At 32.0% G+C, this 18663-nt stretch overlaps 1 protein-coding gene across 3 annotated transcripts in view; it reads left to right on the forward strand.

Annotated features, from left to right (window-relative positions):
* HTR2C (5-hydroxytryptamine receptor 2C) overlaps window positions 1–18663 on the forward strand; it is a 325108-nt gene that overhangs the window by 261691 nt on the left and 44754 nt on the right. For 2 of the 3 annotated variants that reach the window (XM_009439546.4, NM_001033932.2), the window contains 1 exon segment: window positions 1907–2107. In XM_009439546.4, the coding sequence (XP_009437821.2) occupies window positions 1907–2107 (201 nt within the window). 3 annotated transcript variants of the gene reach the window in all.

Below are 18663 nucleotides of genomic sequence, written 5' to 3' on the forward strand. Positions count from 1 at the left end.
TTCTAAAAACACACATACTACCAAAAGTGACTCAAGGAGAAATAATCTGAAGAGTCATATAAAAAGTAACTACATTGAATCAGTGATCAAATACCTCTCAACAATGAAAGCTCAAGACAAGAAGTTTTCCTTTTGAATTTCACCGAACATTTCAAAAATTAACACCAATTCTTCTCAAACTCTTCTAAAAAATAGAAGATGAAGAAACATTTTGTAATATATTCTATTAGACTGGCATTATCTTAATATCAAAGCCAGCTAAAGATATTACAAGAAAATTATGGATTAGTATTGTTTATTAATATAAATGCAAAAGTCTTCAATAAAATACTAGCAAACTAAATTCAGCACCATATTATATACCCATTACTAAATGGGATTTATCTCAGGGATGCAAGAGGGATTCAACATACAGAAACTAATCAATGTAATGTATCACATTAATAGAATGAAGGTATGCAAACCACATGATTATGTCGATTGATGCAGAAAAAGCATTTGCAAAAGTCCATCACTTTTTTATGATAAAAAAATGTTCAACAAACTAGGAATAAAAGAAAATTTCCTTGACAGGCATTTATAAAAAACAAAAACAAAACCCAGTCAATAGTGAAAGACTGATTTTCCTCTAAGATCAGGGAAAAAAGGCAGAATGCCCACCTTCATTAGTTCTATTTATCATGGTACTGAAAATTCCATGTAGAGAAATTAGGCAAAGAGAGGAAATAAAAGGCAGAGGAAAATTGGAAAAGAATAAATCAAATTATTTCTATTTGCAGAAGACATGATCTTATATATGGAAAATCCCAAAGAGTCAACACAAAACATAGCTCTAATAAATGAATTCAGCAAAGTTGCAGGACATTTGTAGTTCTATACACAGTGATGAACAATCCATGAAAGAATTTAAGAAAACAATTCTATTTACAACAGCTTCCAAAAAAACCTCAATTGATAACAGCATCAGCCACAAAGAAGAATTAAGTATTGATACATGCTACGAAATAGATAAACCTCAAAAACATTAGCTAGGTGAAAGAAGCCAGACCCAAAAAGTCACAAATTGTATGATTCTATTTATATGAAATATCCAAATTAGTTAAATCCATAGACTGGATTAAGAAAATGTGGCACATATACACCATGGAATACTATGCAGCCATAAAAAATGATGAGTTCATGTCCTTTGTAGGGACATGGATGAAATTGGAAATCATCATTCTCAGTAAACTATCGCAAGGACAAAAAACCAAACACTGCATGTTCTCACTCATAGGTGGGAATTGAACAATGAGAACACATGGACACAGGAAGGGGAACATCACACTCTGGGGACTGTTGTGGGGTGGGGGGAGGGGGGAGGGGTAGCATTAGGATATATACCTAATGCTAAATGACGAGTTAATGGGTGCAGCACACCAGCATGGCACATGTATACACATGTAACTAACCTGCACATTGTGCACATGTACCCTAAAACTTAAAGTATAATAATAATTTAAAAAAAAGATAAAAAGCAAATTAGAGATTCCCAGGAGCTGGTTGATGGGAGAATGGGAAGTAACTGCTTAACGGTATGCAGTTTCCTTTTGGAGTGATGAAATGTTTCTGAACTAGAGACAGATGCTAGTTGCACAATATTGTGAATGTACTAGATGCCATTGGATTGTACACTTTAAAGAGATTAATTTTATGTTGTGTAAATTTTACCTCAATAAAATATATGTCACGCTGAAGGTATCATTATCATGATCATCATCATCATCCCTATAGAAAATAATGCTTCCTAAATTTCACTTTCTTTAAAAGGTTTAGATTATGAGAAAATATAAGCAGACTAAAATTTAAGACTATAGTCAGTACAATTTGGATGACATGTTCTTGTCTTCTCTCTGTTCTCTTTCAGATTATGTCTGGCCACTACCTAGATATTTGTGCCCCGTCTGGATTTCTTTAGATGTTTTATTTTCAACAGCGTCCATCATGCACCTCTGCGCTATATCGCTGGATCGGTATGTAGCAATACGTAATCCTATTGAGCATAGCCGTTTCAATTCGCGGACTAAGGCCATCATGAAGATTGCTATTGTTTGGGCAATTTCTATAGGTAAATAAAACTTTTTGGCCATAAGAATTGCAGCGGCTATGCTCAATACTTTCGGATTATGTACTGTGAACAACGTACAGACGTCGACTGGTAACATTTGCGTTTGATCGGGTTCTTTTATTTAGTAATTATTCTTAACCTATTTATCTGATATTTAGGTTAACAATAATGAAAGGAATGTAATGTGTATTAATATGTAAATATAAAGTTTCCATTTATGCTGCTAAATTATTTTATGCATTAGTATGCCAATGAATTCTGCAACACAGATACAAAATATTTGAAATATTTAAAATGCTTTGAAAATGAGAAAGACATAAAGTCTAATTAAAGTCTAAATTTTAAAAATATAACATTTCAATCTTATATTGAAAAGTTACATGTATCCCAGAATATTAACCTTAGTATTTTTATTCTAAATTCCTATCCTTTTCAGTAGAAAAATTAATAATGCAATCTAAATCATCATGAAGTAAATATGTCTAAATTTTTGTTGCTATGACACCTAAAATGTACTATTTTCTCTCAGTTTTAATTGTCTTCTTGAATTCTGGGTATACAAAAAGAAAAAAAAATTTGTTTCTTTAAAGATTTGTAGCAGTTTAAAGGGAAAGAAATGATCATTTATTGCTTATATTTGAGGTATTCATAAATGCCTTAACAGTGCTAATATTAAAGCCAAGAAATTTAAACAATTGGACTTTAGGGGTTTTACTTTCCTGTTTTTTTCCTTTTCCAGTTGGTGTAAATAATTTTTCTTCATATTTATGTTTTTGTAAAGATTCAGGTAAAGTGTGCAACAAGATCAAGACTTCTATTTAATCTTCACTAATATCATCTAAATATTTTGACTCTGGGTTTATTGATCAAATACATTTAAGTTTTAAGATTGTTCTATTGTAGATTGTTCTGCCTGTGTATAGCATAGACACCTTTGAATAAAAAGTCGTGAAGCTTGTCCCAAAAGACAAAAATGAATTTACGTAAGTTTGACTTACAAATTCAAGAGTTCACAGATTTTGCCCTAGCCATCACAAAGAGTTCATCTAAAAAGATGCCAGCTTTTATGGTGCTTACAAAGGAAATACACAGACAGAATATTGTTGCATCAGCTTCTAGTAATGAAAGACTGAGTAATTTGCAATGACTCTTGTGCTAAAGGCAAATAAACACATGGATAAAACACTAAAAGCCCTAAGAAGCTAATGAAATAGAAATTGCTATTGGCTAAGATCCAGAAAAAGACAAAAACCCAAGAAAAATGATTATGACTTCTAGTTCACTTTTGTCAATGATGCATTATAAACCTGAAGATATGACTGACAGGTGGAGACGATCATTTCAGACTCACAAGCAATGGAGGACTAAAGTAGGAATACAGAGTCTGGCAAGGGCCAATCAACCTGAATTTAATTCTGGGATCACAAAAAACCAGACACTAGGAATAAGGTTGGACCAGGATTAAATCACCATAGACATGGAATTCAGCCCTGGTTCAAGTTATCTATGTAAATGAGAGAAATCTTGGGCCTTAAAATTGGATTAAGATGATTTCATATTATTCAGGTTTCCAATTTTGGGGCATAAACAAACAAAAAAACCCCATCATCCTAGATTTCAACTTATTTCTTTGAATAATTTTCAAATGCTGTCACTGAAATACAATGATATGCAGATATATGAAGAGACAATACAACATGAATCAAGTATGGGACAATAAGAGATAACAGAAATAAACCTACAAACACTTCACATAATTGAATTATCAGACATACACTTTAAATAATCATTTGGAATGTGCACATGGAAATTACATGCTGATCTTAAACACTTCAGCAAGAAACTGCAAACTATAACAAATGACATTAAGATTTGAGAAACACCTAGAAAATATGGAACTTAAGCATAATATGAACAACTAAGGGCCAGGCACAGTGTGTTACACCTGTAATCCCAGCACTTTGGGAGGCCGATGCAGGCGGATCACTTGTGGCCAGGAGTTCAAGACTAGCCTGGACAACATGACGAAACCCCATCTCTACTAAAAATACAAAAATTAGCCAGGTATGGTAGCACACGCCTGTAATCCCAGCTACTTGGGAGGCTGTGGTGGGAGGATCACTTGACCCCCAGAGGTCAAGTCTGCAGTGAGCTGAGATCATGCCACTGCGCTCCAGCCTGGGCAACAGAGTGAGACTCTGTCACACACGCACACAAAAATTAATTAATTAAAAAATGAAAACCTAAGAACTCTGTGGCAGATTAGAGATGGCGAATTTCCAAATTTACAGAAGATTATTATAAAATAATAAAAATTAGCTGGGTATGGTGGCATGTGCCTGTAGCCCTAGCTACTCAGAAGGTTGAGGCAGGAGCATCACTTGAACTCAGGTGTCTTGAGGTTGCAGTGAGCTATGATCGTGCTATGACACTTCAGCCTTGGTGAGAAAGCAACACTCTGTCTCTACAAATAAAAGATAAAATGAATAATAAGATAAATCCAAAAGGAGTCAATAAAAGATAGAAAAATATAAAACGTATACTGAATGGCAGAATTAAAACCAAATATATCCCTAATTATATGAATTACTAAGGATTCTAAGACTGTCATATAGGCTTTCAAAAAAATAAGACAACTATATGTTACAAGAGGCATATATAAAGCATAAGGAAAGTAAAAGGATAAAAACAAACAAAAAAATTCCTCCATCTAAACACTATCCAAGAGAAAGACTGTATAGCTATATTAATATTTGTCAAAATAGACTTTTCGGCAAAAAACAAATACTCCAGTGAAAGAAGATTACTTACTGATGAAAGATGTAATACATCTGGAAGACATAAGGTAATAAATTTGTATGTACATAATTATATGTAGATACATATGTAATATACATAGTATATACATTATAAAGTAAAAGAGGACAGAACTTCAGGGACAGATAGACAAGTCTACAATCATCGCATAAGATCTTAGCACATCCTTCTCAACGATTGTATGAAAACAATTAACAAACCTGAACTCACTGACAAGTGAAGAATACATATTCCCATCATTGCACAAGAAATATTTATCAAAACTGACCATAAAGTAATTCCTCAACACATTCCAAAGGGTTGGAATAAATTGTTTATTCTTTGACTGAAATTCAAAAGAAATAGAAATGACTTCAAAATAGTAGAAAAACCTTCGTATATTTGGAAATTAAGAAATTGTTTCCCAATAAACTTTGACCTAATGGATTTCAAATCCATTGATGATTCTTCCCTAAGCTATCTATTACTAAGGTGATACAATGATAATGTTTCTCATTTTATTATTCTTCCTGCCTTTATTTGTTGGCATTATACTGTAAGGAAGTGTTTTCCCTCCAAGTCTTTGTTATTTATTAGTTCATGTTGGTGGAGACTCCTGGATTCTTTTGTATTCAGTGTAATATATATGATTCATTATTGCCCTTAATTATTTTGATGCTCAAATTGTCTCATATTTTTCTAATAAGAACTCCTTTTCATATATCCCATCATCTTTTGAGCATTTGCCAGACTCACCTTTTACTTTCCATGCCCCAGTTCCGAAATTAGCCATTTCTTACAAGAAACCCTTTTAGTGGGCAATGGTTTTATAAAGCAGGATGCAGAAGCTCAGTATGCTCATTGCTAATAGGATATCATTGCTCCTATATATCAATACCTTTAATCCCAATTCACTAGCACAGGACTCTTTTGCTACTTTCCAATTCTTTATTTTTCCTCATTTTTCTCACAGTGAGTAACTTTGTCCCCAAACCATTGATATATTTATTATTTATATTTTCTATATCCTACAATACAAGAAATTAATTTCAGAATTTCTATACCCATACCACTACCAATAAATGAAATGCAATGTTTAAAATTTCATTGTAATTTTATCTTTAGAATGTTTTCCACCAAGGGCATATAGTCAAAGCATTGTCTTCAAAATGCTAGGATTAGTTTGAATTTTTTTTCTCTGTGGTTCTGATACCAATTGTTCACATTTAGGGATTTTGTTTTGTTTTTGCATGTATTCCCCAACTTTGTTGACTTTATTTTTTAATATGTAAAACTTTAATATGATGCTCCAACAGTCAAAACTAGGCAAATAAAATACTCAGAGAAGAGTCAGTTCCTCTTCTATTCCGTGGTTAACCCATTCATTAGTTTCTAGGGCATACTTCTTGAATTTATTTTTGCAAAAAAAAAAAAAAGATTATACACAAATACACATATTGTTATTTTTCCATTCTTAAATTAAAAGATAAAATGCTACATACAAATTAATACTTTGTTTTGCTTTGTTCTTTTACTTGGAAATATGTCCTGGAAATCACTCTATCAATTTGTAAGATGATAGATATGCACCCAACTTTATCATGTAAATGGCCTAAATACTCCAATTAAAAGCTAAATTCATTCTATTATTTTTTACACTCACTAATAATAGATTGTGTTGATATACTTTATTTAACCAATCTTCTGTGTATAATCAGGTAAGTTGTTTCCAACATTTGGAAGTTGCCAATAATTCTACTAAGAATAATTGTGTGTGTGTGCGTGTGTCCTTTGTGTGTGCGTGCGTGCATGTATGTCTGTCCTGTGTGTGTGTGTGTGTGCGCGCGCGCGTGCATGTGTGTGTTTCATATTATTGGAAGTTTAACTTTTAAATAAATTCTTGCTCAAATGTATTCAGAATTTATCTTCTAAATAAATTCTTAGAGGAGGAGTTGATTGATCAAAGGGTACATGTAGTTAGGAGTTGAACCATTTTGCATTCCCACCAGCAATGCAAGAAAGCCTCTGTTTCCCCAAAGCCTTGCTAATGAAGTTTATTTTCAAACTTTTTAAATTTTGCAAATCCCATAAGTGAGAAATGTTACCTCAGTGTAGTTTTAATTTGCATCTATTTTATTTGGCTGAAGTTCATATGATTAAATGTATGAAAACCACTTCAGTGCCATTGCTAAATCAGTTTTAAGTGTCCTTTTGCTCATTTTTTCTGATTTTTTTATTTTTATTTCTTAATTTAATAGCTCTTTATAAGTTATAGACACTAACCATTTTACATGTTATAAATGAAAATATTTTCTGTTTGCTATTTGATATAGCTATGGTATTTTGCCATACAAAATTATTTTATTTTCATGTAGTTCATCTTGTCAATCAGATTTCCTTTTTATGTTGAGAGTAATGGCAACAAATTCTTTCCCCTAACTCAGGTTGGACAATAAATCACACATATTTTTCTCATTTTTTACATTTAGACCTCTGATACATTTGGAGTTTATTCTTGTACGTTGTGACATACACATTCAATTTTAGTCTCTTAAAACTAATTCTTCCATTGTCTCATGCTATTTATTTAAAAAGTCAATCTGTCCTGTGATATGAGATGCCATCTTTATAGTATATTAAATATTCTTATATGCCTGGACATGTTTCTGAAGTTCACATTTTATTCCACTACACTGTCTAATCAAATGCCAATTTCACACTTTTAATTATAAATGCTATTACATAAATGTTATTATCTGATATGGTTAGTCCCTATTCATTAGGCATTTTTTAGAGCTTGTGTAGACATTACTGAAAGTTTAATTTTCCATATTAACGTTAACATTAACTTGCCTTGTTCTACTCTAAAAGCCTGGATATTTTGACAGGGATCTCCTTAAATTTATAATTGAATTTAAGAAAAAATGAACAACTGAATTTTAAAAATGCTTTCTCTAATCTGTATACTAATTTAGGTGGTGGCCACTCTGTCTTCCAAACTTTACTGCCAAACCTATATGTCACTCTCATGTCTTCCTTATCAACATTTATAATGTATCTCATAAGAATCAATTTTTTAGCTTTACCACACAACCAAATCTGTCTTCTGTGCATTCACTAGTGACTACTTAATTGTTTAATTTATGAATTTTCAAACTTTTTGGTCTAGTGATCTCTGTATACTCAAACATTATTAAGGATTCCAGAGAGTTTGCCTTTATATGAGCTATATCCATCAGCATTTAATGTCTTTGAAATTAAAATTGAAATTTTAAATTATTTTTGTCTACATTTATTTAAAATAACAATAGTAAATCCATTACATGTTAACATAAATAATTAGCTCTATTTAAAAAAGCTATATTTTCCAAAACAAAATCAGCAAGAAGAGTGACATTGTTTTACAGTTTTTTCTTTTTTTGACTTTTATAAATTTAGGGGGTACAAGTGCAGTTTTGATATATGAATATAGAGTATAGTGGTGAAGCCTGGGCTTTTAGTGTAACCATGACTCGGTAACGTACAATGTACCCATTAAATAATTTCTCATCCCTCTCACCATATACAAAAATTAACACAAAATGGATGAAATCCTTAAATGTAATATCTGAAACTACAAAAACACTAGAAGAAAACCTAGGAAAAAACTCTGCTGGACATTGGCCTAGGCAAAAATTCGTGACTAAGACCTTGAAAGCACAAACAACAAAAACAATAATAGACAAATGGGATTTAAACTAAAAAACTTCTATGCAGAAAATAAATAATCCACAGAGTGAACAGATAACCTGCAGAATGGGAAAAAATATTTGCAAACTATACATCCAACAAGGGACTAAAATCCAGAGTCTATAAGGAACTCAAACAACTCAACAACAACAAAAGACAACCCCATTAAAAACTGGGGAACAGATATGACCAAACATTTTTCAAAAGAAGGCATACAAATGGCTAACAAGCATATGAAGAAAATGTTCGATGTCACTAATCGTTAGAGAAATGTTTTACAGTTTTTCAAGGTGCTTTAATCATCTGACTTAATAGAAGATAGCTAGATTCTCATCTCTGTTTTTTTCATCCAATTTATTGCAACAATTTGCTGTGGTTCAGATAATTGCGGTCATTCTTATTTGACAGTGCACTAAAACTCTGCAAGTAGTAGTTTCTTAAGTTCTGTGGCAATGTACAATCAGAAACCAAATCACTGACTTTTTTATATACTGTCACATTAAAATCCACTAATGTATCTAGAAATGGATATTTCAAATGAATACTTTACTTCAGTACTTCACATGGATATTTTACCCATGATTTATATTGTAACATCAGGCATAGGTCATTAAGAAAATATTGGTTCACCAAGTTACACATATTTTCTCAATGTTGGTATATTTCACTATACAATGTCAAAAATCATATACGTTGATAATCTTCATCAACCTTAATGGAAAAATCTTAAGATATTGGGAAAGTTCAATCTCCCAGGGATGAATAGACATTTTCCAAAAATTACATTATTCACTTGAAACCTCAGATTTTATCATTGGCAGCAAATAGCATCTATTTTTTGCTTAACTTGACAGGCTCAAGTCATCCATTATTGAGAAAGTAGCTGCCAAATACCCAAGTCTGAATAACTCTAGTGTGTCTAGCAGTCAAGTAAAGATGTTAGTCTATGAAAAAATACATGGCTAGTTAATCTTGCAACTCTAACAATTGCATAGGTACTTTTTCTCAAAGCAACCATCTTTTTTTTTTTTTTTTTTTTTTTTTTTTTTTTTTTTTTTTTTTACCAAAGCTGTACATATGTTTTAAACATGAAGATATTTTGGAAAATCAGGTCTAAGTTTTCTTTCTCCAAACAGGTATGTTTAAATTCTTTATAATTTTTTTCCATACAAGAGAAACTTTTTCATGGTACAAAGGATGAAGGTAAATTACAGTCCTGTAGGCAGTCCTGTTAGAGTGACTGTTCTATACATATTATTGAACATTTTAAATAAAGGGTATTCAGTTAGGAAAAGAGGAAGTCAAATTGTCCCTGTTTGCAGACGACATGATTGTATATCTAGAAAACCCCATCGTCTCAGCCCAAAATCTCCTTAAGCTGATAAGCAACTTCAGCAAAGTCCAGGATACAAAATCAATGTACAAAAATCACAAGCATTCTTATACACCAACAACACACAAACAGAGAGCCAAATCATGAGTGAACTCCCATTCACAATTGCTTCAAAGAGAATAAAATACCTAGGAATCCAACTTACAAGGGATGTGAAGGACCTCTTCAAGGAGAACTACAAACCACTGCTCAAGGAAATAAAAGAGGATACAAACAAATGGAAGAACATTCTATGCTCATGGGTAGGAAGAATCAATATCGTGAAAATGGCCATACTGCCCAAGGTAATTTACAGATTCAATGCCATCCCCATCAAGCTACCGATGCCTTTCTTCAGAGAATTGGAAAAAACTACTTTAAAGTTCATATGGAACCAAAAAAGAGCCCGCGTCGCCAAGTCAATTCTAAGCCAAAAGAACAAAGCTGGAGGCATCACACTACCTGACTTCAAACTATACTACAAGGCTACAGTAACCAAAACAGCATGGTACTGGTATCAAAGCAACCATCTTATATCAGTATGCAGAAGATGTGCTCTTCCTGTACTTCTCATTTTCTTACATAGGTTGTTAAGAAGATGTGTACCCACATGTTGAGATTTAATAAAATTAATATTTTTTACTACTTCATAAAGTATATTCTTAAGTAATACTGGCTTCTTTCCCCAAAAGTACATAGTGATAAAGAATACAATAACTTCTTGTACAGTTTGGTGTCATCTGCTTGATTCATGCCAAGGCACCAGCAGTTCCACCCACCATTACATTGGCATTATCAGTAAAATTGTAAACACATTGAAAATAGCAAATAACATATTAATATTTCTATGGAAATACTTTTGACTTCATGAAACTATTGAAAAGATTTCAGAGATACATAAATGTTCATGGAACACACTTTAAAAACTAAGTTTCCGGTGCTAGCTCCCTTTGTGGCATTTGATATACTCAATGATGTTTTGTTCATAATTCTCCAATTCTTTGCTACCTATGACACAATTTTCATTTGGTTTCCTTTTCTCCTATTTCTCTGTCTGCTCCAAATCATTTTCTTCATTTTCTGCTTTATCCCCGTTCTTCCCCAGGATACTGTTCCTTCCAATTGCTTATATACTTTTCCTGGCTTGCATCATCCACAGAAATAATTAAAATCTATCTACCAATGACTCTTGAATAATTATTTCTATTAATTTCTATCTGGATTATATGCAGATCTATAGCTTGTAGAAAAACTCTTAGCTCATGTTCCATATAAAATAGACTACAGACCAGATTTGGCCGATGAACCATAGTTTGCCAAACCCTGGTCCTAATAATTGTGTTCTGGCAAGTATATAGTGACATCTAGTCCTGGTATTTATCTTTAATTCCCTACTGACTCATAATGTTGAGCACTTTTTGTTATGGTTTTTAAGCATTTCGACGTCCTCTTTTGTGATGAATTTTTAACACCATTTGCCTATTTTCAATTTTTTAATTCTAGTGTTTTTTTGTATAGTCTAGATAAGAGTTCTTTGTCGGATATGTATAGTGAAAATATTTTTTCCCAATCTGTGCATGACCTTACACTCGTTTAAAGTTCAATTTGTCAGTGTTTTCTTTAATGGCCAGTGATTTTTTATCCGGTTTATGAAAAGTTTTCTCATCCAGAGTTCAAGAGGATATTCAAGAGGATAACCTCCTCTGTCTTTGTATTTCCTTCCTTTCTTAAGTGTTTGATCATCTTAGCTTTCACATTTAGGTCCAGGAGCCATCTTAACTTAATGTATACGTCTGATGCGAGCTAGAGATTGAATTTTTTCCCTATGTGAATATCCAGTTGACTCAGCATCATTTATTGGAAAGATTATTCTTGCCTACCGAATTACAATGGCGTCATTCTCGTAAGTCAGGTTACCTTATATATGTTGTTTCTCCTGGGCTATAAGTTCTGTTCTATTGATCTAATATTCTGTCCTTGTACTAGTATTACAATGTCCTAATTACTATAGCTTTATACTAAGTCTTCTAATCTAGTTGAGTAAGTCTGTCAGCTGTGTTCTTCTTCAAAATTTTCTGGGCTAGCCTAAGGCATTTTCATTTTCATATAAAACTAAAATTAGCTTGTCAATCCCTAAAACAAAATATGCTATTGTTTTAAAATTGGTATTGCATTAAATCTATAAGTCAGCTAAGTGAGGATTTGTCTTAACAATACTATGGCTTCCAATCCATGTACGTATGCATATGTACATGTAAATAATCTACTATTTATTTAGGCCTTCTTTAATACTCTGTTATGTTTTATTTAATTTAGAGGTCTTGCACATCTTTGTTAGATTTATCGTTAGGTACTTGATTTCCTAGGATGCTATTGTAAATATTTCTAGTTGCTTGCTGCTAGCATATAAAAATAAAATACATTTGATATTTTTGCATTTACTCTATACCCAGCTATCTAAATTCACTTAACATTTCTTGGAGTTTGTTAAAAGATTCATTGGAATTTTCAGCGTACCTAGTGGTGTCACTTGTGAATGACGACAGATGTATTTCTTTTTCTTCTATCTTAAAAATTTTTTAAATTAATTGTTCTTGCTTGATTGCACTGGTAGGACTTAGAAAATAGTGTTTAATACAAGTGGAAGTAGTAGACATCTTTTTTTTTAGTGGAAAACTGCTCAGTATTTCAACATTAAGAATAATATTTGTAAGTTTTGTAAAATGTCTTTCATCAAATTAAATTCCCTTTTATTCTATATTTTCTGTGTCTTTTTTATCATAAATATGTGTAACTTTTCCAAATCCTTTTTTCTGAATCCACTGAGATGATTATAGGATTTATTTCTTCCTTTATTCTGTTAGCATGCTAAATTGTATACATTTTTGAATTATATCTTGCATTCTTGAAATAAATCCCACTTTGTAATGGGCTTTTTTTTTCTATATCATTGGATTATTTTTTATATTTTAGTTAGGATGTTTTAATCTATTCCGATGAGAGATTTTGCCTTGTCATTTTACTTTCTTTAGTGGTATCCTTGTCTAGTTTTGGTAGCAGGGTATGCAAGCCTCATAAAATGAGTTTGAAGCTGTCCCTTTTGACCTACCTTATATGTTTGTGTAAAGTTTGCATCTTTTTATTTTAAAATGTTTGGAAGAATTAATGAATGTAGTCATTTGATACTGTCACCATCTGAGCCTGCAGGGTGGTATGTGTCTGTGTGTGTGTGTGTGCGCGTGTGCATGCATGTGCACATATGTGTAAAGGTTCTTAATTATAGATTCAATTGCTTCAACATGAATGGCAATATTAATATTTTCTTTTGTGTGTGTTAGTTTTGGTAAATTGTAATTGTCAAAGAATTTCTTCTAAGGTTTCTAATTTATTGGCATCAAGTGGTGTAATTACCATCCTTTTAATGTCTGTATAACGTGTAGTGACTTCCTGTTTCGCCCAGAGAATGGTTATCTCTGTTTTCTCTCTTTTTGTGTTTAGTTTACTAAGAGTTTATAATTTTTTTTAACTTCTCCAAGAATTATCTTTTGGAGTCATCAATTTTCTCCATTGTTTGTCCATTTTCTATGTCATTGACATCTAATTTTACCTCCTTCTTTCTACTTACTTTGGGTTTCATTTTCTCTTTTTTAACTTCTTAAGGAAGAAAGTTAAGTCAGTGACTCTGGGCCTTACTTGATTTCTAATATACACATTTAAATCCATAAATTTTTCTCTAAATTCTACTTTAGCTGTATCTCATAACTGTTGATGTGTATTTTAATTTCAGCTCAAAATATTTACTAATTCCCTTTTTTAATCCATGGATTATTTGGAAACCTGTAGTTTAATTTTCAGACTTCAGGAAATTTTCAAGGTATCTTTCTTATTGAGTTGTAATTAATGCCACAGTGGCCAGGGTATATACACTTTATGTTTCCATCATTTGACTTTTATTGTCATTGCCTTTTGGCCCAGCATATGGTTTACTGTGATAAATGTTCTATGTCTACCTCAAAAGACTATATATATTATGATGTTGATAGATGTAGTAACAGAATGTGTGTTTTGTAACTTTTCTATGTGTATTTTCTAGTTACTGCAAGAGTTGTGTTAAAATCTCTGACAATCATCATGGATTTGTCTATCTCTCCTTTTAGTTTTTTTAACATTTGTTCTATAAATTTTGAGGTTATGTTATTTGGTTTCTTTAATAAATAAGATTATATCTTTCTATAGGATTGACACTTTTATAGTTATGAAATATTCCTCTTTATCTCTCCTAATACTTTTTGCCCTAAGAACTAATTTTTATGATATATCAGCTTTCTTTCAGTTAGTGTTTCCATAGCATAACATTTTCTATTTTTTTAAAACAGGCTCTGTCTTTATATTTTTAAATAATTCACTTATAAAGAGCATATAGTTATTTCTTAATATAATCTGAAAGTATTTCATTTTTAGTTGAAGTTTTTAAACCACTTAAACGATATACTTTAGTTTACATCTATTAATTTTTGTTAGTTTTTTCTTTGTCTCTTTATTATTCTTTCTTTTGTAAAAAGATTCATTTAGGTAAATTTGATGTAAGATAACCTGCACTTTTTAAAATGTATAATTTGACAAATATTAAAATGTGCATAAACCCATGAAAACATCACCACACTCAAGATCATAAAGATAGCCATCCCCATCAAGTTTCCTCATGCCCACTTGTAATACTTCCCTCCCTCAATCATACTTCACTGTCCCTGAACAATCACTGATCTGCTTTCTGTCACTATGCTCTAGCTTGCATTTTCTAAAATGCAATACGTATACTTTAAAAATATATATTTAAGGTATACAACAGGATGTTATGAGATACATAGAGATAGTAAAAAGGTTACTATAGTGAAGCAAATGAATATATTCATCATCTCATATAGTTACCTATTTTTGTGTGTATGGCAAGAACAGCTACAATCCACTCATTTAGCATGAATGCCATACATAGTATAATTTTATTACCTATCGTCCACATGTTGTACATTAGATCTCTAGACTTGTTCAGCCTACATATCTACTACTTTGTACTCTGACCTGTGTCTCCCCATCACCCAACTCCCACTGTTTTATTCTCTATCTCTATATTTCAATTTTTCTTTAGTTTCCACATAGAAGTGAGATCATACAAAATGCTTCTTTCTGTGTCTGGCTTATTTCATTTAGCATGTCTTCCAGGCTAATCCATGTTGTAGCAAATGGCATGATCTCATTCTGTTTTAGGGCTGAACAGTATTCCATTGTGTATACATATGTGCCACCGCTTATTTATTTATTCATTCATTCATGGATTCTTAGATTGTTTCCATATCTTAGCTATTGTGAATAATGCTGCAATGAGCATGGGAGAGCACGTATCTTTACAATGTGACGATCTCATTTCTATTTCTAATATTTCTAAAATATTAATTTTGAAGAACCTCCATACTGTTTTCCATGATGGCTGTACTAATCTACATCCCCACAAGCAGTGTACAAGTGTTGCCTTTCCTCCACGCATTTGCCAACACAGGTTATATTTTGATTTTTTATAATAGCTATCCTAACTGGTATCTCATTACGGTTTTGACTTGCATTTCCCTGATGATTAATTGATGTTGCGCACCTCTACGTATACCTGTTGGAGATTTTTATGTCTTCCACAGAGAAATGTCTATTCTTGTCTTTTTTCTAATTTTTAAACAGGATATTTGTTTTTCCATTATTGTGTGAACAAGTTATTTATAAATTTTGGATATTAACCCTTTAACAGATATATGGTTTGCAAATATTTTTTTCTCAATTCATAGGAACCATTTCATCTTGTGGATTATTTCCTTCACTGTTTAGAAGCTTTTTAATTCGATTTAATCCCATTTATTTATTTTTGCTTTTGTAGCCTGCACTTTTGACATGATATACAAAAATTCATTTCCAAGCCTAATGTACAAGAGCTTTTCCTTTATGTTCTCTTCTAAGAGATTTACAGTGTCTAGTGTTGTATTTAGGCCTTTTATACATTTTGAGTTGATTTTTGTGCATGATGTCAGATAAGGGTCAAATTTCATTCTTTTGCATATGGAAATAGAGTTTTTACAGCATCATTTATTTAAGAAATTATCCTTTTCCTATTGGGCTTTATTGATGCCCTTGTCAAAAACAAATTGACAATTTGTGTTTGGATTTATCTCTGGGCTCTCTATTCTGTTTTACTGGTCTATGCGTCTGTATTTCTGCCTGGACCATACGATATTGATTACTATAGTTTTGTAATACTATCTTAAAAAAGGAAGTATGATGCCTCCAACTTCATTTGTTCTCAGAATTATTTTGGCTATTTGGAGTCTTTTATTATTCCATACAAATTTTATTATTGCTTTTGCTATTTCTGATAAGAAAGGCTTTGGGATTTTTAAAAGGGTTGTGTTGAATCTCTATATTGCTTTGGGCAGTATGAACATTTTAACAATATTAATTCTTTATGTATATATAATAGTTGTACATATTTTTCTTTATGTATATATAATAGTTGTACATATTTTGTCACATACTTGTGACATTTTGATTCTTGTGTAGAATGTGTAATGAGCAAATCAGGGTAACTGGGATATCCACCACCTCACATTTATATTTGTTTTGGGGACATTACAATTCTTCTCATCTAGCTATTTTAAAATATACAATAGGTTATTGTTAACTATAGTCTCCCAACTGAACTATCAAATACTAGAATGTATTCCATCTATCTAACTGTATCTTTGAACTTCTTAACCAACTTCTCATCATCTCCCTCAACTCCCCTACCCTTCTAAGCTTCTGGTAACCTGTCTTACTATGCCTGGCTTATCTCATTTCACATAATTACCTCTAGGTCTACTCATGCTACTGGAAATGACAGGATTTCATTCTTCTTATGGCTGAATAATATTCCAATTGTTGTATATATCACATTTTCTTTTTCCATTCATCTGTTGATGGACACTTAGGTAGATTTCATATGTTGGCTATTATAAATAATGCTACAATAAACATGAGAGTGCAGATATCTCTTCAATATATATTAATTTTCTTACTTTGAGATACGTACCCAGCAATGGGAATGCTGAATTATGTGGTAGTTCTATTTTTAGTTCTTTCAGAAACCTCCATACTGTTTTCCATAGTGGCAGTACTATTTCATCTCCCCACCAATAGTGTATGAGCACTCCCCTTTGATATGTTGTGTTTCTATTGTTGTTTGTCTCAAGATATTTTTTAGTTTCCCTTTTGACCCATTGGTTGTTCAGGAGCATGTTCTTTGCTTTTCACATGTTTGTGCATTTTCTAATATTCCTCCTAATATTGATTTCTCATTTCGTGTTATTGTAATCTGAAATGACACTAGATATGATTTTAGTCTTCTTAAATTTGTTAAGACTTATTTTGCAGCCTAACATATGGTCTATCCTGGAGAGTGCTCCATGTGTACTGGAGAGGAATGTGTATTCTGCTGCTGTTGGATGTAAAGTTCTGTGTATGTTTGTTAGATCCATTTGGTCAAAAGTGCAATTGAAGTCCAGTATTTCCTTATTATTTGTTATCTGGTTGCTTTATTCATTGTTATAAGTGGGACATTAAAATCTCCTACTATTATTGTATTGCTATCCATTTTGTTCTTTTATGTCCATTAATAATTTTTGTATGTATTTATGTGCTCCAATGTTGGGTGCATAAATATTTACAATGGTTATGTCCTCCTGATGAACTGGCTCTTTTAACATTAAATAATGTCCTTTTTTGTCTCTTGCAAAAATTTTTAACTTGAAGTCTACGTTACCAGATATAAGTATAGCCACCTGCTCCCTCTTTTGGTACATTTGCATGGAATATCGTCTTCCATTCCTTCACTTTCAGCCTGTGTATGTCTTTAAAGCATAAGTGAGTTTCTTGTAGGCAACATAGTTGGCTCTTTTTTTTTTTCCACTCAGCCACTCTGTTTTTTGATAAGAGAATTTAATCCATTTACATTCAAGGTTATTATTGACAGATAAGGACTTGCTACTGCCATTTTCTTGTTTGTTTTCTGGTTATTTTGTAGCTATTTTGTTCCTTTCTTTCTCTTTTATAGTTTACCTTTATGAATTGATACTTTTCTGTAGTGCTAAGATTTGATTGCTTTTTCTTTAGCATTGGTATATCTGCCGTAGATTTTTGTTTTGTGGCTACCGTGAGGCTTATATAAAACATCATATAGTTATAATCTACTATTTTAAGCTAACAACTTAACTTCTGACACATACAAACACTCTAGGCTTTTACCTTCCTTCCTCACAATTTATATTTTTGATGTCACAACTTTTGTCTTGTTATATTGTGAGTTCCTTAACAACTTAGTGTAGCTTCCGTTATTTTTGACCATTGTGACCATCTTCATACTAGCAATGCATATAATTTATACAGTATTGGAGTATCCTGGATTTGACTATTTACCTCTACCAGTGAGTTTTGTATTTACCTCTGCCAGTGAGTTTTGTATTTACCTCTACCAGTGAGTTTTGTACTTTCTTTCATATGTATTCATGATGGTAATTACTGTCCCTTTGCTTCCACTTGAAGAACTCCCTTAAGTATTTCTTGTAAGTCAGGTTTCATGGTAATA

Source organism: Pan troglodytes, chromosome X (genome assembly GCF_028858775.2).
Source record: "Pan troglodytes isolate AG18354 chromosome X, NHGRI_mPanTro3-v2.0_pri, whole genome shotgun sequence".
NCBI classification, from domain to species: domain Eukaryota; kingdom Metazoa; phylum Chordata; class Mammalia; order Primates; family Hominidae; genus Pan; species Pan troglodytes.